This window comes from Xiphophorus couchianus, chromosome 15 (assembly GCF_001444195.1).
Source record: "Xiphophorus couchianus chromosome 15, X_couchianus-1.0, whole genome shotgun sequence".
Lineage (NCBI taxonomy): Eukaryota > Metazoa > Chordata > Actinopteri > Cyprinodontiformes > Poeciliidae > Xiphophorus > Xiphophorus couchianus.
The window spans coordinates 12311619-12333179 of NC_040242.1; the positions used below are offsets into that span (position 1 = coordinate 12311619).

General features: G+C 38.1%; 2 protein-coding genes across 5 annotated transcripts in view; one reads left to right on the forward strand and one right to left on the reverse strand.

Annotated features, from left to right (window-relative positions):
• On the forward strand, positions 1–18541 carry ptk2bb (protein tyrosine kinase 2 beta, b). 4 transcript variants are annotated; one of them, XM_028040299.1, is made up of 31 exons: positions 1–150; positions 6425–6660; positions 6927–7105; positions 7216–7303; positions 7717–7796; positions 7992–8054; positions 8941–8995; positions 9111–9251; positions 9345–9419; positions 10306–10407; positions 10531–10648; positions 10743–10785; positions 10875–10906; positions 11021–11065; positions 11159–11256; positions 11331–11412; positions 11500–11600; positions 11720–11835; positions 13679–13779; positions 13899–13988; positions 14139–14343; positions 15614–15722; positions 15873–15932; positions 16013–16135; positions 16216–16368; positions 16609–16644; positions 17215–17239; positions 17321–17355; positions 17458–17592; positions 17729–17809; positions 17950–18541. In XM_028040299.1, the coding sequence occupies exons 2-31, from the start codon at positions 6463–6465 to the stop codon at positions 18166–18168; spliced, it is 2988 nt and encodes a 995-aa protein (XP_027896100.1). In that variant the 5' UTR covers positions 1–150; positions 6425–6462; the 3' UTR covers positions 18169–18541. The 4 variants fall into 4 exon arrangements, with proteins under 4 accessions (XP_027896100.1, XP_027896097.1, XP_027896099.1 ...); XM_028040296.1 differs by having other exon boundaries at positions 16216–16644; XM_028040298.1 differs by lacking the exon at positions 1–150 and adding an exon at positions 4038–4155 and having other exon boundaries at positions 16216–16644.
• chrna2b (cholinergic receptor, nicotinic, alpha 2b (neuronal)) overlaps positions 18194–21561 on the reverse strand; it is a 10197-nt gene continuing 6829 nt past the window's right edge. The window contains exons 5-6 of the mRNA XM_028040301.1: positions 20345–21512; positions 18194–19563 (exon numbers count right to left, since the gene is read on the reverse strand). Of these exons, the coding sequence (XP_027896102.1) occupies positions 19438–19563; positions 20345–21512 (1294 nt within the window). The 3' untranslated portion in view covers positions 18194–19437. The remainder of the gene's footprint in view (positions 19564–20344; positions 21513–21561) is intronic.

The following is a 21561-nucleotide window of genomic DNA, read 5'->3' on the forward strand; positions in this document are numbered from 1 at the left end:
ACTGTAGAGGTGAGGGAGTGGCCACCTGACACCTTCTGCTCCACTTTCTGACATTCTGTTCGACTTGATCGCTGCTGGAGGGATTTATATACTTCCCCCCCCCCCCCCTTTTATCAAGCTGTTGTCCTGGGAAAAGTTCAGCAGAATCAGGTAAGAGTCAAAATGAGTCGATGCCTCTGCTTTTCACCAACGAAAAGAATCTCATCTTAAAGTTGTTTACAGAAAGGGCAAAGTTTATGGACGTCCAGAAAAAAGGAATGAAAGTCGAAATGTTTTGGTTTTGTGCTCCGTTTCTGTCTGTCTTTTTTCCTGTTTTTTTTTTTTAAATGTTGACTTTCTTCAGAAAAAAAAGCAAACTTGCTTATAATCTCGCAACTTCTGTTGTGTGTTAGTATTGGTAAGCATTACTTATGGTGATTGTAACGGCGCAATGTGAAACTCGATGCGCTTTTTATAACCACAGAGGAAGAACTATGTTCATGAGCAAATCATGTCTGTGCAGGTGAGGAGGCAGCCAGGCGCATTCCAGGCCCTGGGGTCATAATGTTGCGATATATAGACCCCTTGCTATCTGTTCAGAGCAAAGGCATGGCTAAATGAGTTGTCTGGGTTTGGATATGCGCCTCCAGAATAACAGTCCTATATTAAGGATTAGGAATTTATCCTAGAAAGGAAAGATGAAGATCCTGACATGTGTTTTAACACTGGTTATCTCTGAAGTATCATTGATTCCTAAAAGCACCAAAGAAAGAAATCTTAAAAAGTGATAAGAAGGTCTGACATACAGAGAACAGCGCTCTAAGTACCAAGAAGTGCCATCTGATTCTCTGTTAGGGTGGAACAGATGCTTGCACAGCCCGGGGTGCATGTCTTAACAGATATTTTTGTGTTTTTCTTTGCAACACTGAGCTGTACCTGGGAATAATAAGGACACTATACTGAGAGATAGAGCTTTCCCAGAGAGGCTCTACTCTGCTAAACAAATGGCGTTTTTATGCTGATGCAGTTAGGAATTTCAAAAACAATAAGAATCGCCTTCACGTTGCAGTTTCTAAAACAAACAAAATCACTAGTAGTGTTAATATGCACTAAGCAACGTGTTATTCCTCAGAAATGGTCGTGTTAGATTGTTTTTCTAGGCTGAAAATCCCTTTCAATTCATGTAGGACAACTTTTAAATATTTTACTGATTTAAAAAACTTTATCACTTTTTTTGTAACCTGAAACTTTAATGTGTTTTTAAAAAAAGTACTTAAAAGGGAACACAAAAAGTTAGTGGTTTTCAAGCCTTTTTTGAATACTCAGAAACCTAATAAAATGTGGTATGTACTGTATTTATATTTAACCCCTTTTACTCTTATGCCCCAAACTGCAGGCAGATCAGTGATAAAATTGTGGAGAAGTTTAAAGCAGCACTAAGTTATCAAACTGTCGCTCAACCTGAGGTGTCTCACATAACCTAGAAACTACAGCCTACGCTCCAGTTGCCTGGTTAGACTGGTTGTGTGTGTTGCAAGAAGCTGGTCCATCACATGCTGCGCTCCACACTGTATACATGAGCTTCCTCTTTCCTCAAGTCTTGTTTAATGTTCCTCCTTCTCTGTCGGCTGCTGAGGAATTTCACTCTCTTCTGTCACTGTTCCCTCATGAAGATACAGCATGTTTCAGTACAACATGACTGTTCACAACAAGGACACAGAGTACTTGGGACAAGTATTATCTATACAAAATGTCTGGTTGATGAATACCCCCACTTATTGTCCTTCTGACGTCTCTGTAGTAGAGAGATGTTGAAAGAGTTACTTCACACCACTTTGGTCTCGTAAGAAGAAGAAGAAGAAAAAACCTTCCTGGTAAACATTTGTTACCATAACAAGTATCAGCTAGAGATTAATAAATAAAGGCAGCATGTGCTAACTCTAAAGCCAGTAGGGCAGTTTTTCCACATCTTTGGGGAAAAAAACTTTGAAAAAACTTCAAATGCATTTTTAATAAACATTAACAGTAGTCTTGTCAGTTTTTCCGATTAACTGGGATACTTTTGTGTATCAAAATTAACAGAAAAATTGTGGTGTACTTTCCAGATATAAATAGATTTAATATTTACTTTTTGTGAGCCCAAGTCTCATACAACAGTTAACTAAATCAATTAAAAGGAACACAGCAAAGGCCTTGCTTACAAGGAATGTCTGAATTCACAAATGATTATGTGTAACAAATTAATCATATTTTCAAATAAATTCTGGTTAAGAAGTTACTAGAGGAAATATCTGTTAACTGAACAAAGCAGGTGACAAATAGAAACAAAAAGAAACTTTATTTTCAGAAAAGTCAAGCTACCTTGCTTGACCTCCTAAAACAAAAACCAGAACTGAAAACCAAACATGGCATAACAGATTTTTAACTTTTATTTGAAGAAATAAACAGATGCGTTGATTATTTCTCATCTTTCTGCATAAGTTGCATAACTATATGTTGTCAGGCAGACATTTTCAATGTTAACGTCTCCCTCTTCTGACACTTCAACCAATATAAAATATAAAGTGTAAAAACACTCATAAGATGTTTATGATGCGTGTTTGATTTTTTTTCATAGAAAATATAAATCTGCTTCATATCAGAAGTCATAGATATCCGATTAGTTAATATTACCATAAAAAACATTTCTGACAATGCTGGGAGAAAATAGCAACAGACATTATTATTGTTGTACAAATATTATGTTCTTTTTCCAAGCTGCAATAGCAAAAGCCCATAGATTTCTATAACGATGATGATGATAAGGCTGATATTAAGCACTTATAATCCTACTATTGTACATTCAGTATTGTCCATAATACAACTTTCCTGATGTCCTAAAAGTGTAAACTAAAAGAAAACTGCAAAGATATATTTGGAGCAACACTGAAATTTTAGCACCTTGCTATAGGCTGTTAACATGCGTAGCTTGTAGCCTACTGAAGTATTTTCCCTATTTGAAATGACTTTAAGGATGTGGGAGTGTTTTATGTCCAAAAATACCAGCTTGGTAGAACATTTTCCCTCTTCTTTGTAGAATTATTTTAATTTAGCCACATTGGAGGGTCATTACATAAGAGCCACCATGGTATACTGCCACTACTTTTAAAATAGAAGAATATCTACTATGGTAGTTTTATACCATATGCTATGCAATGAACACTGTTAAAAATGTCTTACCAGTTTTACTCACTATTCTGAGGTCCATCAAGCTGATTTTTTGTGTTTGTTTGTTCAGCAATGGTTTTGATCTTATAACCTTCCATCGGTACAATTTACAATTTTAATTTACAACCCGTCTTTCGATGCCCTTTGTTTTAGAGTTTAATTCTTGCCAATCCAACACAGGGAAACAAAGACAATCAACCATTCACACTAAGGACAATTTTGGAATAGTCAAATAATGTGAAATCATGTTTTGGACAGTGGGAAGAAGTGGGGGTGTCTGAAGAGAACCTACACATGGAGAACATGCAAACTACACGCAGAAAGACCCCAAGCAACAGTACATCCCTAGTTGTAAGGCAGGAGGGACAACAAACTCATCAACTGTGCACCATATGTACTTTTGCAAACGAGCCAGATATTGACATAATAAACTACACTTTTCCGTTCTTGCATCCACATTTTCTGCTCTGCTCTGTGTAAACAATTTCTTTCTTTTTCTTGGAGAAAAATATTCTGTTCTGCAGAATATGTTTGGCAGAACAGTTTTGGCAGTGCTACAAACACTGGATCTGAGTGTTTACTCATTGTTTTTGTCAAGACTGTGTTCATACATCCCGCCTTCTTTGTGTATTAATCTGCAGGACAGTTAAAAAAAAACGTAAAACCAGTTGCCAAAACCCCCCTGTTGGGCTACTTGTACTCAGATGATGGTGCAACATTCTTTGCTCTCATCCTCTCAGCTTGTCTCCCTCTCCTGTCTTCCGTGTTGCACACACTCGCACACATAAACACGCCTACATGATCCTGCAGGGGAATTTGTGGCCCCAGGCTAACAAAACACAACCTAACAGTGGTGGAAGAGCCCTGAGAGAAACTAACACAACTCAGGCCGCTCACTGCGTCCTAACAGCGTGGAGCTTCTCAGTTATGACATTTAAAAGGCTCTTTCCTCACCAGCAGGGTTGTAAGGTGGGTTTTGGCAGAAATTTCGTGGTGAGCTTACATGTCTTTGCAAGATTGTTCCTCAACATGCTGACTCAAAGAGTCGCAGGAAGTGTTCAGGCAGAGAGACTCTTAAAGTAAGTGCATTTTTAATAGCATGTTCCTTTTGCATTCACTGGAAGTGTGTTTTTAGACTGAGAAATACAATTCAAGGCGACAGTTTCAATATGTGTGTTTGTGTAGCAGTATGATAAAGATTTATTATCATCTTTACAATCACTGAGCCTAGCCATGTTTGTTTTAAACCAGGTGGTCAGAGGGTAATTTGCATCTGGGATTAGAGATTCAGAAATCCGTAGAGGCTGTTAACAAACGCTTAAGGACAGACGGCTTATTATGATTCTATGCTAGGAATAAATAACATTAAAAAAACTTGAATTTATTCCATGTGGTGAAATTTGTATAAATCAGCAGAGAAGAGATAAAAGTGATGCAAACTTAGAATTGTAACTTCACAAATGTACTAGCTAAGTACAGAATGTTACTCATGTAAGCTAAAGAAGAATAATTTTGTTACTTCTCCAAAACATCTTTAATGCTGTTATTGATGTGCTGTAATTAGTTTCCATCCTTAAATTGAATTGAAATTATATGTGGATAGGGCTTCACTTGCAAACAGTGCAGGGCCTTATTTTTTTTATCTTTATTAATCACTCCCTATCATTATATCTTGAACATTCCTCTCAGAAATGTGCTGTCCTCACATTTTTGTGCACACTTGTACGATTTGTAAACCATGGATGAAGTTTGAGCTACGTAATTTAACAGATTTTTCTTGTCCAAGTAGTTTGTTCACACTTTTTCTGAAATTTCAAAAGCCACAACCCCCCCCCCCCAAACAAATAGATTGATAAAAAAAAATACCAACAGAAAAAGTCAAAACTAAAAACTAACCCTTCTGAGAACCTAACATGGCATAGCTGCAGTGTAGCTACAGTTAGCTACACTGAAGACAGAGAATAGGCGATCCAGTTTAAATAAATAGCTCTATTTGCTCATAAGTCGTCCTGCAGCAAAGTAGAGAAGAGTTTCATTTCACACACAGTGTTCATATTGCAAATGAGTCACTCATGTGCCAAGCTGAAAAATGCTCAATGCTCATAACTAATCAGAGCCAGTAGGAGGGTCTTAGTGCGGCCAATCACGTTCAGCTGCTCAATGCAATAATGGCAGAGAAACAACCTAATGTTCTAGGGAAGCTGTTTACCTGCCGTGATCGGTGACCATGCACACAGATTCCAGTGTGGAGAACTAGCCATAGCGTAGCTCTTTGCTACGCTATGGCTAGCATTGTGTATGGCGCTCACACATACACAATGCATATATGTGTGAGCGGCACATACATGCCTGTGATTGGTAGTGTTATTAATGGTCTTAGCGCTCATTCTGGCTCTTGATTGTTTTTTCTGACTGGTACTGTTCTATTTCTGCAAATGACAATAGGAGCCAAGGGAGAAGGTCAAGGAGCTTAATTTTTTTTCTTCTGTTTCATGTTATACTGTCATAGTGACAGCTTTCACAAATATGTAAAAAAAAATACACTGTTTATGCAGCCTTAATGACCAATTTTTACAGTTTATCTGCAAAGAACGTTGATTTGGAGTTTAGTTACTCTTTCAGTGCCTTGCCCAGTGGCACATGTGAATGTAGCTGGCGGAATATAGAATCAATCCCACAACCTTCATTTTGCCTGTGAACTACTCTTCCCACTGAGCCCCAGTCATTACTAGAGATAATGGTAACATCGCTGCAGCTGGTGGTTTATTGTATTGTTTTTGTAGCGCATGCAGAGTTATTTTGAGAAAAGGCGGCCACTTCCATATTGTAATTCCAGCAGTGGTGAAAGATTAGTTGCAAATGAAAACTTGACTTCCTTGCTGAATTCCTTTATTGCTGGTCCAACGCTGTTTCAGTTGACAAATTTTGCAGGTCCACACTTGACATCGCAAATATGAAAAGAATGCAATCCTTAGATCTTAGAAACAAAAGTTATGAATCATTGCACCCACAAGGCACAAGATCACAACGTGAATACGATATGAAAGATATAAAACATGACTGTATTTGCATGACAAACTGAGTGAGAGAACACAGTGTCCTTTGGTGGAATTGTCATTGGAAGTTTGTCTTTATTATTTTTTTATTAATGGCAGTCTTTAAAACCTAACTATTTTGGTTGAATGTCTTCAGTTTTCCTTAAGTCAAGTCCTTTCTTTTTTCTTTATTTGGTTGAAAGAATGATGCGGGCGTGACGACGCCAACCCGGCTCTGACGATGTACGAGGTGATGTCTGGTGACACCCTGGCCTGGAAAGGAGCCAGTCCAAGACAAAGCAGCAGAGACCCCAGCCCCGAAAACGAGATTACTGGGGAGGGAGGGCCAGTAAAAATCCTCAAAGTGTGCTTCTGCACCAACAACAACCTAGGAAAGAACTTTAAGCTGGTGAAGTGTGACGGCTCCTGGAAAATTCAGGTGAGAGCGTCATTTTGCAGACATAGAAGTGCCAGAAAGTGGAGTTGAAGATGCTTCTGTGATTGTTTTGATAATAGTTTTTAGTACAAAGTGGTAAAGATTTGAGATCAGGGATTCTGCATAAGTCGTAAAACATTAAGGGTAGCTTTTTTGTCAATGACACCTCATAATTTGCTGCTCTACATACAATTATAGATGATTCAAAGGATTAAAAAAAGAAAATCTGTAAGGAAAAAAAATGACGATTGCCTTTAATTTTCCCTCAGGCTATCATTCGCTCAATCCTGATCAGCGGTCGATTGGGACCCAACGTTGAACTCTCCAAATGTTACGGTCTTATGCTGAAGCACTTAAAGTCCGAAGAACTTCACTGGCTCCACCCAGATCTGACCGTGGGTGAGGTTGAACAACGCTACGAGAGTCATCACGTGGAGGCCGAGTGGAGGTCCAGATAGGGTTTCAGGGCTTATTGTCGCAACAAATATTTTCCGTGATATGAGATTCAGAAATAAAGCATGTCTAGTTAAAATACGTTTCTCCTCCTCTTGTTCGCAGATATGACCTTAGGATCAGATACATTCCAATCAATTTCCTGGAGAAGTTTAAAAATGACAGATCCACATTTCTTTACTTCTATCAGCAGGTACTGAGCCTCTCCTCTCTCTCCATCTTTGATGTAGCACTCAGAAGTAAAATAATGGAACTATGTCTAACATTGATAAAAGAAAAGGAAATAAAGGCTGTTATAAATAAGGTTTTCAGTAACTATTTAATAATGCATGGTGAAGGGAGTGCTGTGGTGGCGCAGGAGCAAAGCATGACCCACGTATGGAGGCCCTAGTTCAGTCGCAGGTTCGATTCCTGGCCTGGCGACATTTGCCGCATGATTACCCTATTTACTGTCGAACTACTTTCAAATCAAGGCCACTAGAGCCAACAAAACCTTAAAAAAGAAAAAAAAAATAATACATGGCAAAAATAGATTTATATTTGACTGTTACGTTATAGCTCACATTTCTATTTTTCTGAGTGACAGCAGGTAATGTTTCATTACAGGTGCGTAGTGACTACATGCAGTGTCATGCCAACAAGGTCAGCGATGGGATGGCCCTGCAGCTTGGCTGTTTGGAGATCAGGTGAGTCACTACATTCCTCAGCTCACAAGTCAATGAGTTATTTGAATTTGGTTGCATTACTTATGGGCTTAACCCCAGATGATTTGTTTACCTTTATGTTGTACATGTATTGCATAACAGAAAACTACTGTTGAAATAACAGGGATTTGTTTATTTGTATCCAGCAGATACTAACATGTTACTCTGTGTTTGCAGGAGATTCTACAAAGACATGAATGCAAAAGGTCTTGAAAAGAAATCTAACTTTGAGCTGCTGGAGTGAGTTTTTACGCTCTGTTGTATCTGTTCTGAAGCATTTTGTTTGTTTGCTTTTTAGAAATGGCTCTCAAAATGTCCAAAGCAAAGTTTCAGATTGTTGAAATCTGTGTGAATGTTACAAAACAGTGTTCTTTGTTATGTGAGTCAGATGCATAACAGTTTTTTTTCAACCAAGACAAAATATGGAAAGCAACAACAGAGGAGACTGTAAAAAATGTGCAATCTATACACAAACTGCTCTAATCAACAGAATGGAATGAAACACAAAGAAAAAAAAGCAACAAATAAGGGGTGCATATATGTTTACAATTATTTAAAAAATGGAAAGTAACTAGAAGGAATAGAAGACAAACTCTAAGAGACAAGATGATTTTGCTTCACTTATAATACAGAAACATGATCAGAAAAATCTATAAAGTCAAGAAGGATTAAAAAAGGATTTCTAAGTCAAAGAGCTATGGTGCCTTGCAAAAGTATTTGCATTCCTTAAGCTTCTCAGTTTTTCACTTAACAAATTGACCTTACGGACTTTACAGTATTGAAAAAAATACTGTAATTTTTGTACTTTTCATACATTCCAAACATTTTAGATTTCTAGATTTTAAAACAAGTTATAGACCATTTATAAGTTTCTTTTACTTTGTGATCATGCCCTACTTTGTGTTGAGCTCCTGTATAAAATTGCTCCAATATAGATTAACACATATGGCGGTAATGTGACAAAATGTGAAAAGTTTAAGCAGTATGGATACCTTTTGCTAGGCTGTGTACATCCTCGACAGACTGACTCACCCAGATTTAGAAAAACATCTTGTTTACAATGTTTTAGTTAATCCAGGTACTTAGTTAATGTTTTAAATTCAGGGTATATGTATGTGTCCTTTAGAAAAGAAGTTGGCCTGGACCTTTTTTTCCCTCAGCAACTGATAAACAGCATGAAGGTAAACCTCTATCCCAAATACTTGTCTTTTATCTACAGGCACCATCGGAGAAGATTTCTTTTTGTCTTTTTGCTGAAAGTTATACTTTTGATGTCTGTTTGTGATTGTGGTCCAGCCTAAGCAGCTACGGAAGATGATCCAGCAAACATTTCAACAGTATGCAACCCTAAAGGAGGATGACTGCATGATCAAGTTTTTTGAGACCCTCAAGACATTTACCAACTTCGATGAAGAAGTCTTTCCATGTGAACTTGTGGTGAGTTGCTGTAAATAACTTCTCATAAAATCTATGACACTCCAGACACACTTTGTTAATGTTTTCGTCACAAACCTTTGTGTTCATCACCAGCAAGGTTGGAGTTTGTCTGTAGAGCTGGTCATTGGAGGAAGGGGCATTCGTCAACGTTCTCAGAAGGATTCAGCAGTAAGAGAAAAGCTGTTTTTACATTTCCTAGCTTGTTTCATACCATAAGTATAGATTTTTTTTCTATTTGCAGGCCATTTTCAGCATTGTAATGTTCTATTTTGGTGCTTAGTTGCTGCATCAGCTGCCCAACAATTAACATTCCTAATTTCTTCTGGTGCTTAACAGATTTTAGTGTCTTCTGTTCCACTGATCACCAAGAGGATTTCTATTTTAGCAACTATGTTGTTTGTTTTTGTATCTGTGAAACGGTAACTAAATTAACATATCAGCAGCTCTAAATTTTAATTAAATAAAGGAAGAGGGTTTAAGTAAAACGTGTCACTTTTGCCTATGGGGTGAAAGCAATGGACAAAAGGGGGGAGAAACAGTGATGTGCAGCTTCAGACTTCACAACAAGTGGCTAAAAGTTCAGTTCACACTGATTAAAAGGCAATTAATTCATTATCATAGTTCACAAATTAAAACTTCAGTGTTGCCTAATGCTCCACGCAGGATCTAGGTGTTCCTTTGTCAATTTCTTGTGAGATAACTTTTGAAAACGTTTTATTAAATATCAGTGGAAGATAGTTCAGTAAGCATTATTTACTGTTTCAGTATGTCGCTTTTGGCCATTTTTTAATTGTCTCGTTTTGTGTAAACAAATATGCAGTGCGTTAAAATTTGGCCTTAAAACGTTGCACCACATTTTTGTGCTTTTCTTTGACAAAAAGCAAATAAAAAATCTAAAAATGTAACCCAAAAGCTGCCCATTCAAACTAATTAAATAGAAATACTTCATTCTGCATATCATGAGAAGTATCTGTTGTTTACAGTTATCAGTAATAATGTCTCATATCAAAGAATTCTCATCATAATTGAACCTACCTGTCGTTTTGTGCCACAGGCTTTGTTCCTTACTGATTTCAAACAGATAAAAAAAATCCAGTGCTTGCCGCAGACCAATGATAAGGCTCTCCTTAACATCAGCGTCGAAGGTGCCAAACAAGTAAGTGCAGCAAAAAAGCTATTTCTAAAACTTCCTTAAATTAGTGCTTAATATAAATACAACCAGTGGGGAAACAAAAATCAAAGGATCTTGTTTATATTTGTATGTTATCTTCTTTAACAGAACCTGTCTATCAGTGTGGCTTCGGTTCCTATAGCAGAAAACATGATGGATCTCATTGATGGATACTGCCGCCTGGAAAATGACACAGACGACAGTGTTATTTACCGACCAAACAAAGGTGTGCTTATCTTAAAATTGCCTCTCAATGGACTACGGTATTACAAATTCTCTACAAATTGTAAACAAATGTTCTTAAAACTTTTTCAATCTAGATGCCAAGTCTGCACGGGTGTCCCTACCCGACATACCTACAAGGTGAGATGTTTTACTGGATTACTCACTTGACACTTAGAAGACACAATACAAATTCTGACTAATCTTGTTTTGTTTGTTCTCTCAAAAAGCACGGACATCAACTCAGCTAGACACAGCATGGGTGAGCAAAAAACGTCAGATTTTCTCAAGCATATATTTCTTCTGTGCAATTCTTTTAGAAATAAATACACGATGTCTTTGTTGATTCAAAGTGCCTCTCCATTTGGATTTTCAGGTTCTGATATTTACTGTGAGATTCTTGATGAGAGGCCAAAATCAGGTTTGTCTGAAGCTGTTACACTTATCTCTGCTTAAAATAATATCAATTGAAACTCGTTTTCGATCATTAATACGGTCCTATATTGGTCCGTAGCTGTGAAATATGGGATTGATAGAAATGACATCGTTCTGGGGCGAATCCTTGGCGAAGGCTTCTTTGGAGAAGTTTATGATGGAGTGTACAAAAGAGCTGTAAGTTGCTATTTAGACTTTACAGACATCTGGAAAACAAATAAATATGATGTGTTTGTTGTTGTTTTGGACAGAACGGCGAAAGAGTTAATGTGGCAGTCAAGACCTGCAAGGACTGCTCATCTGAGGTGATGGAGAAATTCATGAGTGAAGCAGGTACGAGGGCCTGCCTTGGCTGTAAAACAATAGAAGAAGCAATGCGGATGAGAGCAACATTTAATATGTACGAACTTTGCTTGGCAGTTATTATGAAGAACCTCGATCATCCTCACATAGTCAAGCTGATTGGCGTCATAGAGGATAATCCTGTGTGGATCGTTATGGAGCTTTACCAGTACGGAGAGGTTTGTCTCCAGTCACTGCTTCTTTCTTAAACTGTTCATGTAGTTTGATTCATGTAGTTTTGCCTGATGCTGTATAGGAAAAAGGTACCTGAGTGGTTAAATTATCGACATTTTTACAGCTCGGTAGATACCTGACTCAGAACCAAAGCAAACTGACAAACACAACCTTGGTGCTGTTCAGCCTGCAGATCTGCAAAGCCCTCGTCTATCTCGGGGGGTGCAACCTGGTGCACAGGTGAGAAAAGGATTAAAAGATGAACATAAATACATGTTCTTCTTCTTTACAAGTTCGAAAGGTGTGTCTTTCTGCATGCAGTTAGTATATTTGGTAACACATTATTTGACAGGTTGTGAATACGACTGTCATGACACTGTCATAAGCATGACATAACACCTGTCTGTTTGTTGTAAATGTATTACTGATTACACTTTAAAAATTATGTAGCTTTATGTTATAAAAGCTAAAGTTTAATCAGTAATACTTTTATAAAAAATTTGTCAGATCATGATTTCTTGGTTAATGTCAAGTTGTCATAACAAAGACATTTTGAATAACGTCAACTTTGTATTAAAAGTGTCATGATTTACCGAATGACACTTTATGACAACAGTCATAAATATTCATGAAGACTTACTCATGTTCATGACAGGTTGTTATGTCATGTTTATGACGGTGTCATGACAGTCTTATTCACAACCCGTCAAATAAAGTGTTACCGTATATTTAAACTTTTTCTGATAGTGTGTGTCAGTTTTACATGTCAGTTCCTCAGAATATCAGAAACCTAAATTAAGGCAAAAAGATAAGAAAGTCAATAAACTATAGAATAAAACCTCACAAAGCTACACAAGAGAAAAGCTAGATGGCACTGTGGCTTAACCTTAGATACTGTCATCAGCTTCATGGTCATTTTTAAAAAAAAAAGGTTTTTAATATTTATATGTAAGAATTGTGGCATATAACCATGTAAAGTCAAAAAATGGGTGTTTTTATCATCATTCCAGTTTGCAACCCCTTCAGGTCAACATTTCTAATAAATTTTAGATTTACAGATCTGAAGGAGTTGGAGGAGTCCTTGTAACTAACTTCACAAACAGAACAATTAGCTACTATAGCTAAATCAGAAATCAAAACTTTTGTTTATAATTTCATCTTATCTGATGCCCAAACTCAAAAATAGAATGAAAAAAGGATTTTTAAAATGAACTATCATGTGTTTTTTTTTCAGTTAATATGCAGGTGAAAGCAGGGTTTGTATGGAACATGAAATGATAAACGTGTGCTCTCTATACTGTGCTTTATTTTTCTGCATAGGTGAAAATAAATAGGCAAAAAAAAAAAAGAAAAATCTCATGATTTTCGAATAGTTGCCACAAGTAGCCACTTACATTTCATCAACTTCAACCCAGGATGTTGTAGTGATCATTATTCATATCTCGTGACCATATGTGAAAATCTGAGCCTAGACGAGTCTGTAAATGAAGAGCTTTGGCTTTTTTGTTTTCTCAATGTTTAACACAACATACCGAATCAGTGTCTCCATTACTGCAACAAGACCAGGATCAGTCTATCCATCATAAACCAGGTACTGATGGAACCAAACTTTGCAAACACATAAAAAATAAGAAGTCCCAAACTACAATAATGTTGCTTTTGTCAGGGATTACAGAACATCAGTTAAAAATATGAATGAAATAATTACCATGACGATGTAATAAGAATTGTAAAACTTTTTTTCTTGAAGTTAAAATACTGAACCGTGAGGCAGAACAATTGAGTCAGTCACACTACTGGAAGTAAAAAAGCTAAATGTTATCAGTAGAGGCCAGGCAGCCTTTCACGGCTCCAAGCTTCTGTGAAGAGAAAACATTGGCAAGAAGAAATGTTCACATGCCTAAAAAATTTAAACATTCCTTTCTCCCTGTTTTGATCCAGTCAATCTGAAGGTGAATTTTTTCTTCCTCATGGACAAGCTTCTCATTGATCCAAATATTTGTTTAATGATATTCCTCCTAGGTCCTCCTGCCAGGACCTATTCCAGTTGCGTTTTCATCTTTTGTTTTTCATTTGCGTTCAGGGATATTGCTGTTCGGAACGTGTTAGTTGCAAGCCCAGAATGTGTGAAGCTTGGAGACTTTGGTCTGTCGAGATACATTGAGGATGAAGAATACTATAAAGGTGACAGAGAAGATGATACAAAGATTTCTGTCAGAAGATCCGGGTGGTTAATCTAAAGTATAGCCTTTGACCTTTTGCACAATGTGGCTCAGCATGATCTAATGGTGATTTCTCCACAGCTTCTGTTACTCGATTACCAATCAAGTGGATGGCCCCAGAATCCATAAACTTTAGACGTTTCACCTCAGCTAGCGATGTCTGGATGTTTGGTGAGCTCAGACACATTTTCAGATTTCCTTTATAATCCTCTTATTTATATCAATAATGCTTAAAGCTTCTCTTTGTCGTCCTATCTCATGGATTACAGAGTGACAATGTCTGATCTTATATTCTTATGTCTTGTGTGCATTTCTCTGCAGCTGTATGTATGTGGGAGATCATGAGCCAAGGGCAGCAGCCGTTTTTCTGGCTGGAGAACAGGGATGTCATCAACCAGCTGGAGCAGGGCATCAGATTGCCCAAACCAGAGAACTGCCCTCCAGCTCTTTACTCACTCATGACTCGCTGCTGGTCCTACGATCCCGGAGAGAGACCCAGCTTCACTGAGCTTGTGATCAAGATCAGGTATTTATTTGAAAAAATTAACAGAGATGCCCAAAGAGAAACACTATCCTTCATGATCTCCTTCTCTATGATTTGTGATTGTTTATAAAAATGAAGAGAATATTTTTTTCTGTTAAGAAAAACAGAGCAATTTTCTGTTCAATTAAAATATTTTTATTTTATGAACAATATGTTTATTTTATGAACAATGATAAAAAAATTAAACAATAATTCATAGAAACATAAAATTCACATGTAAATGAAATATAAAAACAAGTTATAAACTCTGACAAGAAATGACAGATATCAGATAAAAGTATTGTACTGATAATGTATATTTATTTTACTACATAGTGTTGTAACATACAGTACAGACCAAAGGTTTGGACACAACTGTGTGTTTTGGTCTGTACTGAATACAGACCAAAGGTTTGGACACAGTCCAAAGTTTGGACACACAGTTGTGTCCAAACTTTTGGTCTGTACTGTAGTTTCAGCTAAACCTAATACTTGTTTTGGCTATTTAATGTTTCCTAACCCTGGTCCTCAAGTCGCATTGCCCTGCATGTTTTAGGTATTTTCTTGCTTCAGTCCAGCTGATTTCAATTGATGACTGATTAACATGTGTTTGTTGAACTGCAATCAGTTGAATCAGGCACATTAAAGCAGGGAAACCTCTAAAACATGTAGGACAGTGTGCCTTGAGGACCAGGGTTGGGAAACACTGATTTAAGAGCCCGACTACACGATACAAACATTTGCAATGTCCATGAGAGGTTACTTGCTGTCTGTTGTTTAAATTTTTCATCATGTAAACCACCTCATATTGCCACAGTTCTCAAATGTGCTATACAATAAACTTGAGGATCAAAAATACACCCCTGTGGCACACCAGTAGAACTTTGTCTGATTTTAAATTACAAATGGAAACTAAAGATCAGTACCTAGTTTAAGTACATAAACATAAAGCTAGTTGAAAAGGTTTTGTATGGCCAACTGTATCCAAGGTCAAAATCTTGTCTTTCCCATCAGAATTCATCTATAGGAACATAAATTGAGATACGGGTCTTGTGTCTAAATGTTTAAGAAATAAAAATAGGTCATGCAGCTATTGACATTTCTTCCCCAGAGGTAATATTACTCACTCATCCATTTACTTTGAATCTCTTTTATTCAATTTTCAATAGTTGTACAATTGTATGTAAACTGATCATGTTACAAAAAATGTCTCAAGTTGGAACTTCAAAGGTCACTTCAGTTTACAAGGTCATAATCCCGACGTGTCTTTCAGTGACGTCCACAAGATGGAGAAGGAGCTGGACGCAGAGAGAGAAAGAGACAGAGCACGCGGCACCAAATTTCTGGAACCAAAGGTCAACTTTGCAGATGCTCCCCCCAAGGTATAAAAACTTGTTCATTTTATTTTGTTTTAACATATTATATACTGTATATATGTATATATATATATATATATATATATATATATATATATATATATATATAATGTCTGGTTTAATGCATTCACTTACCTTTTTTACCCTTTACTGAAGCCCTCAAGGATGAAGCCAAGCCGATTTGGGAACACCCTCAGTATCGGTCTACATATTCAGGTGTGTAAGTTCAGGCAAATGACCCTAGGATATTTACAGGATTTTTACAGTCTGACTGATCTGTTTGTGTGTCTGTGCAGCTGAATGAAGCTCTTTGTGCCAGCTCACCAGACCTGGCCAGCCCGTGTGAATACCAGTCCCCGATTGACTCCAGAAACACGCTCGCTCTGCCGGAAAGGTCTCCTCGTCGCCGCAGTATGGGGGTAAGATCACAAAGCTTACTTCTGACATGCAATAAATGCCATCCATTTAGAGTTAAAATAAACTATCATCTCTGCGTTAGGAGAGTGAGTTGATGCGAATGGAGCCAAACAATAAGGAGGACGCCCAGCGGCTGTGGCAGAGAGAACGGCAACACATGCAGGAGACTATGCGACTCCAGAAAGAGCAGATGATGGAGGATAAGAAGTGGCTGCAAAAGGAGGAGAGACTCCTGGTGGGAAACAGAGCATCATTAGCTTTAGTCAACCCCCTCTCTGTGTCCCTGTGTCCCTCTTCTCACCAATTCAATGTTACCCTCGAACCTGAGTGGAACAAGGCACCTTTAAATAGAATAAAAACTTTTGTTCAACCTCGACGCCCCACTAGCATTAAGCTGAATGTTCCCCTGATAACAGTGGAAGGGAAAGGCCCCATGTCTTTATTCTGTAAAATGAACCTGCCTGTTCTTTTGCAGGACCCCATGGGACAAGATGACGTTGCCATTTCAGAGGTAAATGTCCATGTGTACAAAATAAAATTCCAGTGAGATTAAATAAAGACAGCAGGTAGTAACTTCAGACTGTTTACCACACACTTGCTAAATGAATATGCAGCTAAGTGAGAAAGCATATTAGTTTTGTTACGTACCAGAACACAAAAGTGCATAATTGTGAAGATAAATCACTTTTCTCCGAAATGACAGCTGCAAGTCTTAGGTTGCAGTTGTGCCATGCTCTTCTGTTTTGGATGAAAACTTTTACACTTATCCACTTTTTGTAGGGTTACAAAACCCAAAGATGATTATAACTTGACAAGGTCTAGAGATGTACATAATTCTTTTGCAAAGTTCTGTCTAACAAAGATAGGTTACATTCTTTAGGTAGGCTGACATTTTTTGTGAATAACTGGAACCAAAGGTCCTGCCAGTAAAATTACAAAATTAACAACTTGGTAAAAGTATTTTTTTGTCCTCTTGTCAGATGCACACATTAGGAACTGCTTAAGTTGACATGTTTTTTTTATTCACGTTTACTTTCTATACTTATCTGATCATCTTCATGTTTGTTTTTTCTCTTTGTAGCCAACTGAAGATGAGAGTGAGCATGGTAAGGACTAAGACAAATTACTGTTTTACAATCAATTGTTTTTCTTTTGTTGTCTTGTAACAAATCTGTCTTCTCACACAGTACCGCCTGAGAAACCCCCACGACTCAAAACACAGGTAAGTAGACAGTTGTACCCTTATTAAGTTTTTTATGGTCATTCAAACAGAATAATAAGCTTTTCCTGAATAAATATTTTAACAATTAATATTCCACTTTAGGCTACTCCCACAGCAGAGATTGACCGTTCTGATGATAAAGTATACCAGTACGTTATGGACTTGGTCAAAGTTGTTGTCCAACTCAAGAATGACATCACTGAGCTGCAACCAGAACAATATATCTCCATTGTCAAGGTACACTGAGACAAATTACCTGCCCTCCACCTCCGCTTTGTAGGTCGTTGCTGTTTTATTGGCCAATTTAAAATGCAGAGGAAAACCTCCTGAGTCACAGAGCTGATTCATTTTCTTTATTGATCTATCCTCACAGTCTGTTGGGATGGCCTTACGAGATCTGATCCGCAGTGTGGATGATGTGCTGCCGAGTTTACACGAGTCGATCAGGACTGAGGTATTGCTTTATTGTACACAGGATTCAAACACACTGCTAATATCCTTACCTTGAATGCACACAGGCAGGATTCTGTAAATAAACACCAAATTAAAATGAAGCCAGCTTTTATTTGATCAGATTCATTCCGTCGTTTTCAGATTGAAGGTACCCAGAAGCTTCTCAACAACGACATGGCCGAGCTGATCAGCAAAATGCGCCTGGCCCAGCAGAACTCCATCACATCTTTAAAGGAGGAGTGCAAAAAACAGATGCTGACTGCTGCACACACTCTGGCCATGGACAGCAAGAACATGTTGGATGCTGTGGACCAAGCAAGAGTCAGAGCTAATATAGCCAAACCAGCTGCACCAGAGTGAACTTTGTTTTTTTCTTTATTTCTTTTTAACTGACCTTTTTCTTGTCTCTCTGAAATACCATTTGGACCTCATCAGACAGTTTGGTTTTGGTAAATATGAGCCAAAGGCAGCCTCTGGTTCTTTGGGGAACCATCAGTGTGTAAATGAGTGATATGTTAAGTGACACTGTCACGAAAAATCAAAAATCCCCACAATTTAATATGATATTCTTAAAAATTGCATAAAATAGACTTCAGTACATTAAGTACTTAATTACTTGGGTCTGATGACCCACACTGATGACATAATGGGTCATTCTGATGAGTCCATTATGAAATCAAAGTCTATGATGAGACATTTATGTTAAGTTGGAAATTAAAAATCTTTGTAAATACAGAATGTGTCCTTTCTTTAACCCTTGATAGCCACAAAACTAAAGGTTTTACTTTTCTAAAGAAAACATAGTCCTACTAGAAGACCAGAGAATAGTGTAACCTGTTAACCCAAACATTTTATTTTGGGTGTGGCCAGTGTTTGTTTTTTTTATGACACAGAACAAAAGAGTAAAATAAAAAAAAAGACAGTAGATAGATAATCTGCGGGGGGAAAAACGAGCTCCTCTTACTTCTCCTGCTGCTGAAATACACTGCTCCCACTTCAGAAACAACTGGTCAGATCAAGGAAGAATGTCTTATCAATGTCAATCACGCTCATGTACATGTTGCTCACAGAGGAGCTGAAGGAAATGATGGCTAAGAGAAAACAAACAGAAAGGTAAACCGAGGGGAAGGATGTCAACCAGAGAAAAATGAGAGACATAACAACATGACAGGAACTAAATGGTTAAAAAGAAAACAGAGTCCAATACCTTATAATTGCAATGGTGATAACATTGATCATTTGTGTAACTGAGGTTCCAATAGAAATTGAGTCATGGATTCCGGTTCGTCACAGAAATTTGTGTTTCACTGACACCCCATTGGCTCGCATACAAAAGTGTTCAGGCTTACATTTGTTGCATAATTTCACATCATTAGCAAGCTAATAAATCTCACCACTAATTTAATGTAAGCATTCATGTTTATTTCTGAACATACTTGAAAATTCTGCTGTCGACAATGATGCAGTATTACTGAAGTCCGTTAAAATAAATATAAAGTCAATGTCATTATTTTTTTAATAGGTGACTTCTGAGCCCACGGAAGTTGTACTATTAAAACAAAATAACATCAACAATAAATCAGAGTCCAACTACAGACTTTTAAAATTTTTTTTTATCTTTCAAAAAACCTAAATCATGCCAGCCAACCATGGGGGAAGGAAGAGGCCTATTGTGCCAAGCAGGCACACAATAATGAACATCCACAGGAAGATCCGATCAATGACCATGGCAACATACTTCCAATCCTCCTTCACCTGTGGAAAAAACAATGAAGGAGAGAAAATTTTATGAAATCAAAAACCATGCCTACCCGAAGACAGCAATCTTATGACATACATTTATTTTGTTTATGAACTAGATTTTCAATTTACTGCTTTGGGACACTAGCACTGCAATATATTCTGGAGGACTTTGGTGTCAGTTTAGAGACTGTTCCTCACTATTCCCTTCCAGCAAAGTGTTTTACTGGAAATTGTCAGTATCAATCATCTCACAAGAACCTTTTCTCTGGAACTCCTGATATTGACTCTCCTCTGGAGTTTTAACATGACCTTAGGTACATTAAAAGCAGACTACTAGCTCAAGAACCTAATAATAAATGTCTCTGAAGTGACTTTTTGCCAAAAAAAATTATCTATTTACCTTAACAAACCTAAAACAAGAAGTTACTTCTGTTCTTCAATTGACTATTTTTCTAGCTGTATTATGGATCTGACTTTCATCCATTTGTCAGTTATTCCTAGATATTTTTTTATGAATCCTCAGCGTAATCTTTTGAGATTATTTTAACCCCCCAAACTAATCTCAATTTCCAGAATTGTATAGCAGAGAACGCATCAAATCTGCCCTTTCACAAACATTTAACTACTTTCCTAACAGACTCTTTAAATTCTCATGGACAGGCCCCATGTCTCGTCATTGTTTACTTTTAACTTTCTCATCGGCTGGTTATTTATATCTGATTTTTATGTCTTAGCTTGTTTTCGTTGGCAGGAAAATAGTAGTATTGCGGTAGTTGCGATAAGCAATACTCACACTGAAATCTGCATCTTCAGCTCTCAGATGGTTGGCAATGTAGTGAACCCCTTGTAATGCCCGTATTACACTTGGTGAAAGTATGAAAGGTGACTCTAACGCTGAACTGTCCTCTTTAGGCGGCTGCTGTGGGGAGTTAAACCTAGCTCCAGATGGCTGTCTGTTTAATCCTGCAGCACCATCTTGCAAGTTTTGGCTGCTCTGGGTTTTTTTCTGTTGCAGTGGAGGAGTCAATCCTAGAGGTCTCGGAGAGGGGGGCCGGAAGGAGAAATATGACGTCAGCGTTCCAAGCTCCAAGTCCTCATAGCAGCTTCTCTCTGGGTTTTCCAGAGTGCTCCCATCTCTCATCCAGGTATAGGAGGTGCTGATGCAGTGGCTTGAGTCATACCCTGCTATTTGCATTTGTCGCCTCTCTGCTGCTATTTGCTGCTGGAGTAGCAGCAGCCTGCGGCGCCGGCCGTCGGGCGCCGGCCTGCGCATGAACAGCCAACGTGGGATCAGGTCCAGGAACACGGAGTGGACCCAGCGGGGCATCTTGTGAGTGCTGGGCGAGCGATGGTGCACGTTTAGCACAAATACTGTGATGACGATGGACAGGGTGACGAAGATCATAGTGAAGAGGAGGTACTCGCCGATGAGAGGAATGACGAGAGACGTGGAGGGTATGATCTCTGTTATGAGCAGGAGGAACACAGTGAGGGACAAAAGGACTGAGATACAAAGAGTGATCTTCTCACCGCAGTCTGAGGGCAGGTAGAAAACTAAGACGGTGAGGCATGAGATCAACAAGCAGGGAATGATGAGGTTGATTGTGTAAAATAAAGGAAGCCTTCGGATGATGAAAAAGTAGGTGATGTCTGGGTAGATCTCATGGCAACAGTCGTATTTCTTTGTGTTGTATGTTCCCACAGCGTTGATGATGGCCCATTCCCCGCTCTCCCAGTAGTTGTTGAGATCCACAGTGTTTTCTATTCGCTCCAGGTCGATCTTGGCTTTGTCATAGGTCCAGGAGCCAAATTTCATTTTACAGTTCTGCTGATCGAAGGGGAAGAAGGTGACGTCGATGCTGCAGGAGCTTTTGTAGATGGCAGGCGGGACCCAGCGCACTTTACCAGTGTGGAACAGGTGAGCTTTGGTCATGTGGGTCACAGCAAACTCGCCATCAGCACTGGAATAGAAAAGAAATTGCAAAGCAAACTCAGCATTGGCGTGGCTTA